Below are 16506 nucleotides of genomic sequence, written 5' to 3' on the forward strand. Positions count from 1 at the left end.
ACATAAGGCCTATGCCTACGCCGCATAGACTGCCTAGGGTTCAGTCAACTTTCTTGCCAGAGAATTTGACGCCAATGTGTTCCACGTTGTCGCCGCTCCCATTGCCCTCGGGTAATAATTCGCCTAGAGCTACTCCTTCGACAATTTGCTCGGTTGTAATAGAAGACTCCTCGCCCAATCGAATGAGCTTTCTGTCTTCAACATCTTGCCTACAGCTCTCACTGCCCTTCTCGATATCAACCAGATGATGACTACGCCTGCTGCTGCGAACAGTATGAAGAGAAAAGAAAAGCCCACACAATTGTTGTTCGAAGAGTTGATATTCACCTGAATTACATTCGGTCCGATGATACTCGACTAAATCCGGATAAGCATAGAATGTCTCGGGAGGGAAAAGAAACTCACAATATGGTTCGTGATGCCAAAGAGACCGAAAAACATATTCTCGTACCCGCGTGGGGTAACATCAGACATTATCATTGTCTGAGCATAGGCATAGTACGGGGTATGAAACAGCCAAACAAGATATGATAGATCCAGAAGTCTCGGATGTCATGACACCCAATCTTATCATTCCAGAGTCCTAGCATACTATAGAACGGGTTGAACACGCTGAAAAATTGGTGACAATGAACATGTGCTTCGTCTTGATATCGAAGCATTCTTTGATGTACCAGAATTCGAGAGTGGATATAATCGAAGTGGCTGCTTCAGCAATACCGAGATAGGTAATCTCCAAGAAGGAGAACTGGAAGACGTTGTTCTGAATGATGCCGATGAGAGACTCCGTCGTATTGAAACCATCCACCAAAAGGAAGAAAGCTAATAGGTAGGTGAAAGTCTGGGTGGGGTAGATGTCTGATCTCTTCAAGAGCAAGCCACACCTGCTTCCACCCGATGGTGGATAGTTGCTTGCTTTGGGGATCTTGGGGCCTGGTCGGGTTACTCTGAAAGAAAGTGGTTTTAGAAAACGTTTCGAGCAAAGGGGCAGGCTTCCCGAGACATTTTCGCTCAAGTTACAGAGCCCGCACGTAAAATAAACCGCTGTTTCCCGAGGACAACCCAGTACAAAGAAAATAAACAACAGTGTTTCTCGTTTGGAGCACTTACAAGAGCTGGTCAAGCACGGTGCACAGTTATTAGCATACGCATTGCCTTGCGTTAGGAGAAGCAAGGAGAGATCGATGACCAGGGTCAGCAAATATCTGATATTCAAGTGCGCCGTCGAAATACTTTTGATATAATTTCGTTCCAGATTATTATCAATTTTATCGAGTTTGGCTTGGTTGATCTTTCCTTCATTGAGGTCCTCTTCTCCTGCTTTCCGAACGTGTCGTTGGTAGCGAGCAAGTCTCGGGAAGAACGCCGCATAGAGGACATGGGTAGCTCCTCAATAAATTGTCAGTTGCGCCAATAAGTACTAACATATGCCATCGCAGCAAGCCACTGATCAGGCGAAGAATCGCTATTTAGCCTTGTTGAAAGATCCAAAAGACGAGGGTGAGAACCAGGAGCAGCCAGCGGCCGAAGGTTCCGTAGTCTGCTGCTGAGCCAAGTCCAACAAGCATGACCGTTATCACAGCAAAGCAGATTCCGTGAGCTGCCCCAAAGTACAACGCAGCGGACTTCCCTCTTTTCTATTATGCCAGTACAGAATTCCCCATCAAAGTCGGTAAAGCGAAGAGAGATATGCAATTGCGTATTCTTTCTCTTCAAGGCCATACTCACGGAACAACCCGAACAGCCTAGCAACTTCGATTGAACGGCGATCGTCGTCTGAAATTGGACCGGTCTCTTGGTAGAACGTCTTCCAGAAGAGTTCCCGGAGGAGACGATGGTTGTGATGAAAGTGCCACTTGTCTCTAGTCTGGACACCTAGAACGATCTTCATATTCGCAAGGGACACGCCGAACGGGCAGACCTTAGCATCAGCCCAATCGAAAATTCCTCCATGTGCATGGAAAATTAGTCTTCATCTGCTTAGTGATATTTCGGAGAAACTTGAAGTGATAAAAGAAGAGGAATGCCTTTAGTAAACACTTTCCTGTGATACAACCAGAGGCATCATCCACATGGATGTTGTTTACTGCAAGATCATCATGTTGGAGAACCATAGGATAGCCAGATTGGAAGAGGCGTGGAAGCTCCTGGCGAACATCTTCAAGCTTGGTTTGAGGTTGGGGCGGGAGTTCTGGAGAGGCATCATACTAGATTTTGGTGTACTCGACAATTAAACCAGGAGGCGGCTCTAATGTGTGGGCGGATTTGTTAGTCCACGCCGAAGCAAAGAATCTGCACAAGTCTATTATTAACGAGACATGTAAGGACCAACTCCTTTAGATGTGACATCTGACATACCGAGCAAAGTCTTGCACCATTTGCTCTAGACGTTGTTCCATCATAGGATCACGAGAAAATAACTGGTTCCTCACAAGACAAAAAGCTGGTCCCGGGAAAAGATTGGCCACATAGACGTGTGCCGGGCCAAACATGCCGCGGGACTCGCATTGGGGTACAAAATTTCCATAGAGTTTCCTTGCATGCTCAGTTCGTCCTACAGGTAGCTGGGAGCGCCGAAACCGAACGATCTGATCCGTATCCTTATCTCCGGACACCGTGTAGCTGGTCGCACCTTGCACTGGCGTAGCAGAGACAGGGCAGTTGAGTAGACTTGCCGCAGAACGATCGGTTCCATTCCTCAAAAGCTTACAGATGGCGAAAAATTAGTTGATCTGGTAAGCGGAGAGTGCATCATATGCTTCTGGCTTTGCTGCAAAATCAGAGGCATCCATAGCGATGAGGACTCGAGGTGAGAGGTGAAGACTGAGCTGCGACTGAGCGTTCACTTGGAAGTCAACATGTAGTCGGAGCAATGAGACTCTGGTTGTGGTTACTTACGTCAGCGGATGTTCCACAGCATTACCACACGTGACACAGTCGTCGTCCGAATACCGGTAAGCGGAAGGTCTAAACTCTACAGCTGAGCTACCGGTACCCAAAGTTCTTCCGGGGGCACGATCGAGAAGAACAGACCAAAAAGCTTCACCCAGTATGGCTTTCTCGAAGAGCTCGAAGAGTACGCCCTGGACTGATGAACAGTTGAAGGCAAAGGTTGGGCAGGTATGTTTTTTTGTTTACGTTACAATCTTGCCGAGAAGCTGTTCTTTCCTTTCCTTTCCTTTCCGGTTGTGGAATAGACAGATACACGCACAGCAAAATGTGGACGGTCATGCTAACAGAAAGCAGCTCTTCATCGTGGGATTCCATGGTCACGTGGCTAGCGAAGACATCAAGACGCTGATCAAGGAACACAAAGTCGGAGCAGTCATCCTGTTTCTGCGGAATGTCGAGAGTGCTACCCAACTTCTGAATCTCACTAACTCTCTTCAAGAGACGGCAAAGGAGGCCGGTCACAAACAAGGACTCTTCATCGCCATTGACCAAGAAAATGGGCTGGTCACCCGGATTAAGTCCCCAGTGGCAGCCCAGCTTCCCGGTTCCATGGCGCTGGGAGCCACTGGGGACCTCCAGAATGCATACGAGATCGCATTTGCCACGGCTGAAACGTTGAGGAGCTTCGGGATCAACACCAACTACGCTCCCGTCGCCGACGTCAATTCAGAGCCCAAGAATCCGGTCATTGGAGTTCGGTCTCCTTCCGACGATCCAGAGACTGTTGGCAGATTCGTATCTGCACAGATGAAAGGTTTCTCGGAAGGAGGCGTCATTGCTTGCGTGTAAGGAAATAGGGGCCAAAGGATATGATCCTGAGGCAATATCAAATCCCTTTCTGAAACATCCGCAAATGGCAAATACTAACTCCCCTGTGATCTAGGAAGCATTTCCCGGGCCATGGAGACACTGCTGTCGATTCTCATTACGGTCTTCCTGTTATTACCAAGAGTAAGGCTCAGATGAACGCCTGTGAGTTGGTGCCGTTTAGAAGAGCAGTTTCCGAAAACGTGGACTCTGTTATGACGGCGCATATTGCCATGCCAGGCATTGGAGATCCGAATTTCCGCGATGATCACTCTTCGAAGACGCTACCCGCAAGTCTGAACCCGGACGCGATTAGGATCCTTCGAGAGGAGATGAAGTATTCTGGGATGATTGTCAGTGATTGCCTGGAAATGGACGGCGTGAGAGCTACTTTCGGAACGGAGAAGAGTGCTGTGATGGCGCTCAAGGTAACTAACCTTGGGTGTTATAACATGAAAGAAGGCTTACATCAACTAGGCCGGAACCGACTGTGTCATGATATGTCATACCATGTCGGCTCAGGTTGGGGCGATTGAGCGAGTTATTGCAGCCGTGAAGTCGGGAGAATTGTCCCAAGACTCTATCCAAGCATCCGTTGAAAGGGTGGAAGCGCTAAAGTCAAAATACGTCTCAAGTGCCACCATTCCTCCATCAAGCCTTTCTGATGCCGAAGCTAGAATTAGCAAGCAAACTGCACTGGCTTCAAAGATCTATGCCAAGAGTACAACTGTCGTTCGAAGCGTTGCCGGATCATTTCCTATCTCGGCTCACTCCAGTAAGAGGATCGTGTTTGTCAGTCCTGGAGACCCGCCTCTTGGGGGTGGTGCAGTTGAAAGTGGCGAGGCGAAGACGAGAGAACCACCAGCAACGTACATCGACATACTCTCTGCTCAAGATCCAGAGATCATCGGCGTCCGACTCTACGATGGTGTTCCACTTTCTGCTAAAACCGAGAAATCTATCGAAGAAGCAGACACTGTCATTTTTGCAACGATAAACGCCAGCTTGAGCCCGTACCAAAAAGACTATGGACTCGCCCTTGGGAAGAAACTAGGGAATAGACTAATTGTGATTGCTACCTGCGGTCCTTATGATTATCTCGAAGAGGAGAATGAAATCAAGAACTATATCACTATTTATGAGCCAACAATTCCAGCTTTCAAGTCGGCAGTTGACATTATCTTCGGCAAATCCGACCCATTGGGCTCACTCCCTGTCGGGATAACACCTACCAAGGATGATATCCGCTCATTAACGAAGTAGACGAAGACATCCCCAGTTGTGGGCTCTCTGGGAACAAATCTTCCCCAAATGGCCGATGAAACTCGAGCGTCCCGCGCAATACCTACGCCAGGATCACGGCCACCATTTCATTCATGGGAAGGGATTTGTGATCTCTTTATTCTTTTCCTTGGGCGACAGCAACTACGGCAAGATCACAGCAGTCGGCGTCTTACCCGAGTATCGAGGCAAGGGACTTTGAACCACTCTTATTGAAAAGGCTGGGGAAGCGTTGACCCAGGGTTGGTACTGAAGAGTCTCGGATCTGTATTTCCTCGATTCTGGCTTGCGGTCCCTATTGACTTTCCGCAGGAGGCGAAGAATTTTTTGCTGCACGGGAGTACGTGGATGATGATCCATTGATCGTATAGCATATGACATAGCTACTGAAAATCTTCTTGATCTCTGCCAACCTACAGAGCACATGGCCCGTGATCTCTTCCGCGATATTACAGGATAGCTCGCCCCTCCTGAGATCCTAGCCCGAGTTGCCAAATGTAATATGAAATTCACTCCCTGCTCGCCAGAGCTCTACGATGAATGCATTACAAAACAGCGCGCAAACTTCAAGAGTATCGTAAGTCCTCTCGCTTCGTCCATCCCTTCAACCCCCAAGTCTTTAACTCTCTTCGCAGGGTTGGATCGAAGTCTACGAGCGTCTTGCAGCCGCCAATCAACACCACGAAATCATGGTCGCCCTCGATCCTGAAACGAATGCTCAACTTGGCTGGACACTGATGTGCTCGCCGTCCGCCGTCGTCCTCGAAGATGTCGCGTTCATCAGCCTGCTCCCATCTGGCGAGAAGACAGGGGTGATATCATGTGTGGAGGTCGGCAAAGAGGCGAGAGGGAAAGGTGTGGGGCTTGCGTTGCTGGTGAACGCGATCGAACATATGAAGAGTAGAGGCTTGGAAGGTGTGCTGATCGACTGGGTTGTGATCAGGGGATTCTATGAGCAGCTCGGATTCGAGGCGGCGTGGGAGTACGAGACTTTTGAGTGGTATGTCTCAAAAGCGTCCTAGACTGGCACAGTGGCTTGCTCTTGTTCCGATCAAGATTGCAAGTAACTACCTTATTTACGTTGTCACTTCAGAGTATTCTCCGTTTCTTGGTAAGTTTTATTGGGCTATCGAGAGAACCTGTCGCCCACGTTCTCGCTTCTTTCTATGTTGTTTGTTGCGATCTGATTTTAGCCGAGCGCTTCGAGCATTATACACATATGTATTAAACATACCTGAGTCTCAGCTTCCATCCATTTTCTATTTGCATTATTTGCACCTTCCTTTTCACCTCTCCACAACAGCGCAGTTCCTCAGATCAAGGCTCGTCTTCACACCCCACGCACCTTCCTTCCCCACCACCAACCGCAACCCACCATCTACACAATTCAGCAATCTCTCCTCCAGCAACTCTCTCTACCCTCATCATGAACCTCGTCCCTCCATAACGCATCTCCCTCTTGTATCCCTCCTTCCATTTATTCCCGCGCCTGATCGGGGCACGATGGAGCAAGCAGCAACGGCCAACAGCGCCGTAATCCTCACGGCCCTCTCCCTCCTAGTTATCCTCTTCCGGCTCTTCCTGCGAAGACTGAGACACGAGAAGCTCCTGTGGGACGACTGGATCATGCTGGGCGGTATGGGGGTCTACGTGGCGCTGACGGCGACGTATCCGGTTGTGGTGCGTACCCGCTATGACTGACTCGGCTGAACGAGACGAAACGGGAGTTCAAATATCAAGAAGAGAAGGAGATTGAGGATGGGATAGGCAGGGGGGAGGGGTGGCAGAAAGGGATGTGGAGGTGGGGGATTTGGCAGAGCGTGGCTGATGAGAAGGCAGGCTTGGAACGGCATCAATGTTGCGCAGACGAAACCCGAGGACCTGAAGGAGGATGCGGTTGCTCGAAGTGGGATGGCCTCCTCCCTCCCTGTCCTGTTGCTCTATACGGGCGGGCAATGCGAAAAGGGGTTTGCTGATCGGGACCATAGTCGAACTTGCATCGAAGCTGGTGATCGTCCAACGGGTTCTCTTCATGACGTATCTGTGGTGTTTGAAGGCCTGTATAGTGAGCGGGATACTGCGGGCTATGACAGGAGGAGTGATACTGATTCTGATGCTGAATAGCTGATCTACTACACTCGACTGGCGATACGGACGAACGAAATGCTCAGTGTCAGGATCCTCGCGGCTATTCTCGCTGTCACTTGGATAGTGTGTCTCCTCGCGTTCTTCATCGGATGTCGACCCATTTCGGACTATTGGCGGGTGCTCCCAAGTGCTCCAGATTGTGCTGTGAGCTGCCCGTAGCTCGGGATATACAGGGGATTGCTGACTGTGTTCAGAAAGCTGTGGGTTGAGCCTTTCTCTCCATGTCAGGTTCTAATCGGATTTAGGTGGACGAGACGGTTCTACTTAGAGCGGTAAGAACACTTTTGGGTGATGTTGACCATTACTAATTGATGTGATAGTTAGATGCTTTCACAAACATCTTCCTCATGGCTATCCCCCTCAAGCTCATTATACAATCGGATATGTCACGCAAGTAGGACATAGATCAAATCGACTCTAGTAATATGAATGCTAAGCCTGGCCTAGAATGCAGTTGCAGCTGTTGGCTGTGTATATCGGTAGTCTTTTGGTACGATTCCCTTTCATACTGTGAGACTTGAAGAGCGGCTGATCCTTTTTTTTTCTCCCAGTTGATCGCAATCTCGACCCTTGGAATTATTGTTGCTCTGGATAACCTGGGGTCTGTGAATATGTTCATATGGGCGCAGGTCAGTTTTTCAATTCTTCATTTGAGAACACATTGCTGATCTTCGGACAGGTCCAATGCTTTATCGCAGTGCGTCCACCATTTCATACCTTCAAACGACGAGGATTGTTTACTGACAGTGCAAAAGACCCTCGTCGCCAATGCACCCCCGATTCATGACCTTTGGCGTCACGGCTGGAGCCATATTCGGCAACGCAAGTTCAATAGGGATTCATGTGTTCCGGAATACAGTCTGAACATCTTAGCGCCAACAGAGCACAGCACCAGACATCACACGGAGCAGACAGACCCAAGGCCTATCTCTCGGCTAGATACGAGACGTTCTAGACGGCAGTCCAGATCATCCATTGCTTCCATAGCTTCGAGAGGGTCCAGGGCAGACGTGGAGCCCGAGGACGAGCAAGCGGCCGAAACTACGCCCATAAGAGGAAACAGGCTCGCCATTCGCAACTCGGTAACGCCTCCCCTAAAACCCGCCCCTGATACTTCCTCCCAATCCTTGCATGTCGCAAACTGATGGTGGCGATATCCCAGATCCGAAAAGTCAATGATCGCCTTCGCCGGAGCTTGGAACAGCTCGAGATCGAGAGGAAGGTTGTGGTCGTACAGCAATCGCTGATAGGCGAGATGACCCCCAGTCCTGCTGATGAGCGTCACGAGGACTTCTTTAGTGGCTTTAGAGATGGTAAAAGGAAAGCGCGGATTCGGACGGAAGTTTCGTGTGGGAGTGATGGAAAGCCTTCTCCCGAGGGCCCCAAGGGGCCCGCGGGCTATGTTATGGCGAAATTCAAAGGGGAGGAGGCTCGTGGTTGAGTGAACGAATGGATCATGGGCGAGGGATTTAGTGCTTGGAATCATTACGCTCGTCTGGTATTGGGTGGCGGGACTGGCAAATTGATGTTGGGAAGATGGGATGGTGGTGTTCGCTGGGTGGAATTTTGATTGGGGTGCGTGCATACGGTGTTTGAATGCTGAGAGGAATAGAGTGGTGGAGAGAAACTGGAAACTTGAGAAGAGCAATTGAGATTGAGAAGAGCAATCGAGCAGAGAATTGTATTTTCTAATTTTAATTCGATTTCTGCTCTCGTTTACGCTATTTGAGAACTGTTGATCACCACCTACCTACCCCTTTCGCCTCTGCACTCCCACTTTAACTCTCCAAGAATCCCATACCCTGCACCAACCAAGAGCTTTGTATACTTATTGGGCTCAGACCACTGATCAGCAAGCGGCGAGAGGCAATACGGTACACTCCACACGTATGAAATAAACCTCGAACCCGCAAGCCGTGGCCAACGCTATTCAAGAAACGCTAAAAAGTATGGACGGTGGAAGTGGTAGAGTAGGTAGATAAGTAGAAGTAGATAGGTGGACAGATACCGGTAGCTACGTACCACCAAGATCCCGAGCGCCAGGTTTCTTGGTATTCGTTGTTTTTTTTTCGTCATCTTTCTGCCGCGGGTTCATTGTGTGTGCGTGTGTGTGTTTTTCCTGGATGATGGATTATGTACTTAGCGCTTAGATTTTGTGGTTCGTGTGGTTCGTGTGGTTTGATGGTTTGTATGGTTTGTGTTGTGTTATGTTGTGTTGTTGTTATTGATGAGAGGAGTGGGTGGGTGGATGGGTGCTTGCTTATTTGTAGGTTTGTGGGAGAAGATAGATACCGGTAGATGGATGGATGGATGGATAGGTGGGAAGGATGAGGTATGTCTTTAATTTTTAAATGGGTGGTTTAATAAAAAAAGAAATTCTTTTTCTTCGGCTGAGAAGAAAGGATTTACGTACGTATGGAAAAGATGAGCGAGTTGCGTTCTGGATCGGTTTTTGAATCCTCGATGTGTGTTATTGTTCGTGGTCCGGGATATCGTAAGGGTGAGCATTCGTTCTAGGGATACTTGTCACGTGCCATGCGTCAAGCTTGCAGTTTAGTCCTCGGGTAATATAGACTAAGAGTGGGAGGAGGGGTGTAGCGGCGACGACTCCTCGCCGATAAGGCTTGTTTGTTTATGTGTGGACTTTGCTCATGTTACTGTAGGACCGCGGTCGCCGGCGAGGACCGAAGAAGAAGAAGAAGAAGAAGAAGAAGATCTAGCTGCTAGAGAAGCAAGCAAGCGGCTTATAAGGCAGTACAGTGAGATCTCGACCTGTCGCTATATATATATATATATATATATATATATGTATTGCGAGACATCGTCAGCTCGAGTCTGTCTGTCAAATATTAGAACAGCTCAGTGTCCGAATAATTCGTATGCAAGAAGTATCCACTCCGGACCTTCGCTGACAATATGTCGACACCCAAAACGACGATGCCGTCGTCGTCGACTTCCAAGCTGGAGCTACGCACTGCTTATGGACCCATCTTCCGCGACGTCTTGGACACCCCCCCGCGAGACTGTACCGCGGAAGAGATACCCATCATCGACTTGACACCCTTGGCTTCGGACCGGTTTGACGACCGCAAGGAGTTATCGAAGCAGATCCGGGCGGCGGCGGTCAACACCGGATTTTTCTACATCAAGAACCATGGAATCGACGACAAGACTATCGCTGATGCGAAGAAGCAGCTTCTAGCGTGAGTAAAGGCCATCTGACTTTTCAGATAGTCGTGCTGAAACAAACAACGAAGCTTCTTCAGGCAGTCGTCGGAGCAGAAAATGAGAGCTCACAAGTCGAGATCGAAATATTTCAACGGGTATATTGGTCCGAGAAGCACAAATATCAGCCCCGGAGAGAGTGTCGATGTGAAGGAAACTGTAAGGTGTATTTCCAACGAGTTCAGAGACAGAGCTGACTGCAGAAAGCTGGGCTGGAGATATTCTCCTCAATATGATCCGGATACCAAGGATCTGGATGCAACACCGGAGGAAGTGAAGCCCTGGATCCGAGGCGAAGAATTTGTCTGGGAGGAGACTTCCCATCTTCCGGGCTTCAAAGACGAGGTTCTCCATTACTGGGCGTCTTGCCTGACTCTATCCAGAAGACTGGTGAGAGTCTTTGCTCTGAGTCTCGATCTCGAGGAAGACTATTTCGACAGCCGCACAACGTATCCGGGTGCTGATGGCGTTTTCAACTATTATCCCCCAGCCACCGAGGAAGAGACGAGGAATAACTCTGTTGGCTTGGGAAGTCATACCGACTTGCAGCTGTTTACTCTGCTCTGGCAGGATATGACGGGTGGCCTTCAAGTCTTGAATCGTGACGGCCAGTGGATCAAGGCGACTCCTGTCAAGGGCACTATCGTTGTGAACATCGGTGACTTCATGATGCGACTCTGCAACGACATTTATAAGAGCACAGTCCACAGGGTCTATAACCGATCAACGGTAGAGCGAGTCTCAATGCCGTTTTTCTTCGGTAAGTCAATACAGACAACAAGCAACAACAAGGCTTACACGACTCTAGGTCTGAACTTCAACTGTGTTGAAGGTGTAGTCCCTTCGTGTACCTCGGAGGAGAACCCTCCAAAGTACGAGCCTATGTCTTGTGGGGACTGGTGTCAGTTGAGATTCAAGCTGGAGGAAAATCAATTCAAAAAGAACTTTGGGGAAAAGGTTGAGAAAGCCCCTAGTGCAGCCATCATTGCAGCTTAGATGGCCGAAGATGAGATTTAAAGGCTGCATTCACAAGATATCATCGCTCGTAGTGCTCGTCAGTCATTCAACTTGGTATGATCTTGTTTCGGCCACCCAATCGCCTTCTGAGTCTCATTGCCAAATCTTGAAAAAAATTATGGCGAGCAACTGTCTCATTGCCGTCGCCGATGATTTTCAGATGACTTTCTGTACCAACTCCAGCATATCAAAAAAGGCATCCCTGCCCACATCGATTTTTGGCAAGCCGAACCCCACCACGACCGTCCTCGTGTCTTCCGGGTTCCTCGTAGCGATCAAGCTTGCAATGTGAGTAGCGTATAAATGGCCGATCGTTTCTCGTTGCTCGCCGCCCGCACCGAGAAGGGTTTTGGGGGTCAAGTGGCCCAGTGGAAGCATGTCCTCGCCATCTGATGGCAACGCAGTATCAAATGACGTCGGAGATGCTGAGGAGAGAGGGACTTGGACCTGTGGAAACTCGGTGAGTGTCATTCTTCCAATCGTTATGAATGGCACGTACCCATTGTGACAGCCGTCCTTCCTGGGAGATGGTGATCAAGATCTTGTCGGAGAAGTAAATAGAAGAGACATCCGTTCCGATCCCGCTGACAAGTCCGGCATGATACTTGCTCTTGGCAGGGAACGGAGATGAGTCTACTCCACCACCGATATCGACGTTCTCGAGGCCTCGAGATATTCCGGGAACAGACATAGTGGCGATGAGGCTGAAGCTGTTTGGGTGTCTGAGAGGACTTCTTAAAGATTGGGCGCAAGGCTGAAGCCTCGTTGGCTCACCGCCCTGAGCCGGCCGCGGCAGGACCACCCCGGAAATACTTTTTTCGACTCGGTGGGGAGCATACGGGGCACTTTTGTCTTCGCCTGATGTACCGGTAATTACCTGGATACAGAAAATGTTCTGAAATACCCTGCGAAAATGGCCAAATTCGTCCCCCGGCAACGAAAGCACAAGGTCAAGGAGAGGGAACGACGAGAAAATGAGGCGCACTCCCAGCAGCAAACCATCGACTCCAATGCGGCGGAAATCGTCCCCGCCTCGCAGACGGAGCGCGAGGAGAAGAAGCGTCGCATGAAGGAGGAAATCCAGCTGAAGGGACCGAAGATCAGTGGGAAGAAGGCAAAACGATTGGAGAAGTACCTGGAAACGAAGCTCAGGAAGGATGAGAATCGGGAACTGATTGCGCGGCTGGCGAAGGGGAAGACGGATACGAGTCTTTACCAGAGCAGCAGTAGGCTAGGGCAGGGACGGGAAACGAAGAGGCAAAGGCTGGAGAGGGCTTTGAAGGAGAACCAGGCAGGAATTGATATCGACGGAGATAATGAAGAGCTTCTATTTGAGAAGAGGACCGAAAGGGACGAAAATAAACCAGAAGAGGAGAGCGGTTCCGAAAAGGAAGATACCGAGACGAAGACAAGCGGCAGTCTTTTCAAGAAGCCAATTACGATACCGATCAAACCGAAGAACCCCGTTGTAACCCTGGGTGGTGGTCTGAAGAGGCCTCTAGAGATGGACGAGGAAGGGAAACCTATATTGAAGAAGCGGAAACGGAGAGGAGGGGTAAATTCGAAGCTATCGTTCAAGCACGAAGCGCCTGTGGAACCGGAGTGGGAAGGATTCAGTTCTGCTTCTGAGATGGACACGGAAAGCGAACCTTCCATAAACGGATACGAAGATATATCAGATGCCTCGGACGAGGAGAGCCAGGACGAGGACTCGTCGTCAGGCTCGGATTCGGAGTCTAGTGATAGTGGCAGTGGGGACTCAGAAGATTCTTCCTCAGATGATGGAGAGGAAGACGTTTCTTCGAAGCCAAGATCCTCGGCCTTCAAGGCATGGGCAACGCAACAAGTGAACGAAGCCCTTGGATTTCAGCCGACCCCTAACATCGCCAATATACTGGAAATACCGAAAGTCACAGACTTCAAGCCTCGAGCACCGGAGCAAGATCCTTTACCCTTGGAGCTACGAACCACAACCAATGACAGCCGCAAGGCATACAGTGTTACCGTAAACAGAACCACGGAGATCCAAGAGGTGCGGTTGAAGCTCCCAGTTGTTGCTGAAGAGCAAAAGATCATGGAAGCAATCCACAACAACAACCTGGTAGTGGTCTATGGTGCTACTGGATCTGGAAAGACCACCCAAGTTCCCCAGTTTCTGTACGAAGCTGGGTATGGATCAAAAGGGTCGCCTACACCAGGAATGATCGGCGTTACGCAACCTAGGCGGGTAGCGGCCGTCAGCATGGCTAAGCGTGTTGGAGATGAAATGGGAGACCATGGGCATCGTGTAGCCTACCAGATTCGATTTGAAGGCAACACTAGTGCGGATACGGCCATCAAGTTTATGACTGATGGTGTTCTTCTGCGGGAAGTTGCACAGGACATTGCTCTACGAAAGTATTCTGCGATAATAATTGACGAGGCTCACGAGAGAACTGTCAACACCGATATCTTGATTGGAATGCTTAGCCGAGTCGTCAAGTTGCGCGAGGAGATGGTCAAAGAGGACGCCTCTCTCAAGCCCTTGAAGCTCATTATCATGTCCGCCACATTGAGGATAACTGACTTCACTCAAAATGCAACGTTGTTTTCGACACCCCCTCCCGTACTTCAAGCAGAAGGGAGGCAGTACCCAGTCGTGAATCATTTTGCACGAAAGACACATCACGATTACGTCGAGGATGCATTTCGGAAGATTAGCAGAGGGCATAAGAAACTCCCACCGGGAGGGTTTCTTGTATTTTTGACTGGCTTGAACGAAATTACCCAATTGAGTAAAATGCTGAAAGAGGCGTTCAAGATTGGCCACACGGCGACAGGGCCTCAAGTGAGAATATCTGGGAGAGACGCTCCACTTGAGGCAGAAGATGTTGATTTTGGTGACACGGCTGAGGGCGATGATGCCGATTTTGAGGAAGATGAGGACGAGGACGATGTTGATATCAATCTCGATGACGAGGAGTTTAACATCGAAGAGGAAGCTGACACAGGCCCGACCAAGATGCACATACTACCCCTGTATTCGCTGCTGCCCACGAAAGAGCAGATGAAGGTCTTCCAGCCGCCGCCAGATGGATCTCGACTGGTGATTTTGGCCACCAATGTTGCGGAAACAAGTTTGACAATTCCAGGCATTCGTTTCGTTTTCGATTGCGGGCGATCAAAGGAGAAGAAATATGATCGAAATACTGGTGTCCAGACATATGAAGTAGGCTGGATCAGCAAAGCCAGTGCGAGCCAACGTGCTGGTCGTGCTGGACGTACTGGGCCCGGTCACTGCTATAGGCTGTATTCTTCGGCTGTCTACGAGCGAGACTTCCCGGAGTTTGCCGAGCCAGAAATACTACGATCGCCAATTGAAGGTATTGTGCTGCAGCTGAAAGCCATGAACCTTCAGCATGTGGTCAATTTTCCGTTTCCTACGCCGCCTGAGCGACAAAGCCTCGCTAGCTCTGAGAGACTTCTGTCGTACCTATCCGCGATATCAGCCACAGGACAGATCACGCCGAATGGGTCAACGATGACAATATTCCCCGTGGCGCCCAGATTCGCGCGAATCTTACTTGTTGGACACCTGCATGACTGCCTACCATACACCATCGCACTCGTGGCTGGTCTTTCTGCACCTGACTTCTTCATCCCGGAAAATCAGGTTGTACCTGCTGCGGCAGTAAGAGATGAAGACTCATACTTCACGGCTACAGACAGGCTCGAAGAGGATGTTCGCAATAACATCCGACGCGAGTTCAACAAGGTGCAGAAGGATTTTTGCTTCCTGGACGACAAGTCTGATGCGATTAAGCTCCTTCAAGTTGTGGGAGAGTTTGCACACGAGCCGACGGAGGCTTGGTGTAAAGCACATTTTGTCCGGTATAAAGTCTTGAAGGAAATCGTCCAGCTTCAAAAACAAATCACCGCTCTTCTTCGGGACAATATTACAGCGTTTGCTGGGCTCAAGTTCCAGGATAAGCTACCACCGCCCACTTCGAAGCAAGTCAAGGCACTGAAGCAAATGGTCGCAGCTGGCTTCATTGACCACATCGCGATGCGAGCCGATATGTCACCCAACCCCCCGGAAACTGGGCGTAAGGCCCGGCGAGCCATCGATGTGCCATATGTCACGTTATTCCCCTCTCACGTCACGCGAGACGAGGAGGAGGAGAAAGCGGTCTATATCCACCCATCGTCCCCCCTCGCGCACGTCAGCGTACAAGAATGCCCGGAATACATTGTCTACTCCCATCTCCAACGCGCCGCACCCTCCGCCGCCACACCCGATAAGAATCCCAAGACGCGGATGCACGCCTTGACCGACATTACTGGTGGGCAGCTTGCTGCGTTGGCCAAGGGGACACCGCTGCTGCAGTACGGTAAGCCTATCAAGGATGTGATGCCCAGGATGAAGGGCCAAGGAGGAGGAGGAGGAGGAGGAGGAGGAGGAGATGCCAACGAGAGGGAGTGTTGGGTGATCCCCTACCTGCGGGCCGAGGGGAGTGCTGGTGGTGGTGGTGGTGGCATGGGCTGGCCGCTCCCTGCCCGAAAAGTTAGGCAAAAGAAGATGGCCGGTCGAGGATGGGTGGTGGTTGAATGACGGTCCGATGCAGTAAGTCAGGTGATACAGGTATACAGAGAGTATCAAGCAAGGCCCAGTAAGCAGATGGCATCCGCATCCTCGAAATCCTGCATCCGAGATGTCCTCGCGATGATTCCAATCTGCGTCTGCGGTGGAACCCGACCGGACCGGTGTGATTATGTCAAGCAAATCATTGTTGGGTTCTTCCCTTTCACCTTCTTCACCGCTCGGAAGGGGCCGAGATAAGGGCACCCCTTTCTCACTCCCTGCACCCTGCATTCTGCATTCTGCATTCTGCCGTCGCCGGGCAGCCGAATCGAGTCGAGTCGAGTCGAGTCGAGTCGAGTCCAGGCGGGTATTCTTTTCTCCGACACTGCACGACATTCATCCCGTACATCGATTATTCCTGCAATCCCCCATCCTCATCCCCATCCCCATCCCCCATCCCCCATCCCCCAGTCCCCCAGTCCCCAATCCCCCAATCCCCCAATGCCCCATCCCCT

The 16506-nt window shown here is 50.2% G+C and overlaps 7 protein-coding genes across 8 annotated transcripts; 5 read left to right on the forward strand and 2 right to left on the reverse strand.

Moving 5' to 3' along the window:
• Window positions 1-40: 40 nt before the first annotated feature.
• Window positions 41-2860, reverse strand: L3040_008522 (uncharacterized protein; the record flags this gene model as incomplete). Its single annotated transcript, XM_066157097.1, has 3 exons — window positions 41-221; window positions 2112-2165; window positions 2847-2860. The coding sequence occupies 3 exons, from the start codon at window positions 2858-2860 to the stop codon at window positions 41-43; spliced, it is 249 nt and encodes an 82-aa protein (XP_066010364.1).
• A 191-nt stretch (window positions 2861-3051) lies between these two features.
• On the forward strand, window positions 3052-5022 carry L3040_008523 (uncharacterized protein; the record flags this gene model as incomplete). Its single annotated transcript, XM_007293543.1, has 4 exons — window positions 3052-3120; window positions 3247-3737; window positions 3836-4187; window positions 4237-5022. 4 exons carry the CDS (start codon window positions 3052-3054, stop codon window positions 5020-5022), a joined length of 1698 nt encoding a protein of 565 aa, XP_007293605.1.
• A 520-nt stretch (window positions 5023-5542) lies between these two features.
• On the forward strand, window positions 5543-6062 carry L3040_008524 (uncharacterized protein; the record flags this gene model as incomplete). Its single annotated transcript, XM_007293544.1, has 2 exons — window positions 5543-5617; window positions 5676-6062. 2 exons carry the CDS (start codon window positions 5543-5545, stop codon window positions 6060-6062), a joined length of 462 nt encoding a protein of 153 aa, XP_007293606.1.
• Window positions 6063-6543: 481 nt separating this feature from the next.
• L3040_008525 (uncharacterized protein) lies at window positions 6544-8629 on the forward strand (the record flags this gene model as incomplete). Its single annotated transcript, XM_007293545.1, has 12 exons — window positions 6544-6720; window positions 6880-6946; window positions 7029-7105; window positions 7165-7332; window positions 7383-7388; window positions 7434-7460; window positions 7509-7582; window positions 7636-7678; window positions 7740-7817; window positions 7868-7885; window positions 7944-8270; window positions 8351-8629. 12 exons carry the CDS (start codon window positions 6544-6546, stop codon window positions 8627-8629), a joined length of 1341 nt encoding a protein of 446 aa, XP_007293607.1.
• A 1475-nt stretch (window positions 8630-10104) lies between these two features.
• On the forward strand, window positions 10105-11409 carry L3040_008526 (uncharacterized protein; the record flags this gene model as incomplete). Its single annotated transcript, XM_007293546.1, has 4 exons — window positions 10105-10391; window positions 10446-10572; window positions 10621-11173; window positions 11222-11409. 4 exons carry the CDS (start codon window positions 10105-10107, stop codon window positions 11407-11409), a joined length of 1155 nt encoding a protein of 384 aa, XP_007293608.1.
• A 177-nt stretch (window positions 11410-11586) lies between these two features.
• On the reverse strand, window positions 11587-12121 carry L3040_008527 (uncharacterized protein; the record flags this gene model as incomplete). The annotated part of the gene is made up of 2 exons (XM_007293547.1): window positions 11587-11877; window positions 11930-12121. 2 exons carry the CDS (start codon window positions 12119-12121, stop codon window positions 11587-11589), a joined length of 483 nt encoding a protein of 160 aa, XP_007293609.1.
• Window positions 12122-12343: 222 nt separating this feature from the next.
• On the forward strand, window positions 12344-16021 carry L3040_008528 (uncharacterized protein; the record flags this gene model as incomplete). 2 transcript variants are annotated; one of them, XM_007293548.1, is made up of 1 exon in its annotated part: window positions 12344-16021. In XM_007293548.1, one exon carries the CDS (start codon window positions 12344-12346, stop codon window positions 16019-16021), a length of 3678 nt encoding a protein of 1225 aa, XP_007293610.1. The 2 variants fall into 2 exon arrangements, with proteins under 2 accessions (XP_007293610.1, XP_066010365.1); XM_066157098.1 differs by having other exon boundaries at window positions 13775-16021.
• Between the last annotated feature and the right edge of the window lie 485 nt (window positions 16022-16506).

The sequence above is a fragment of the Drepanopeziza brunnea genome (genome assembly GCF_022702325.1).
Source record: "Drepanopeziza brunnea f. sp. 'multigermtubi' strain 214-2 chromosome Unknown ctg16, whole genome shotgun sequence".
Lineage (NCBI taxonomy): Eukaryota > Fungi > Ascomycota > Leotiomycetes > Helotiales > Drepanopezizaceae > Drepanopeziza > Drepanopeziza brunnea.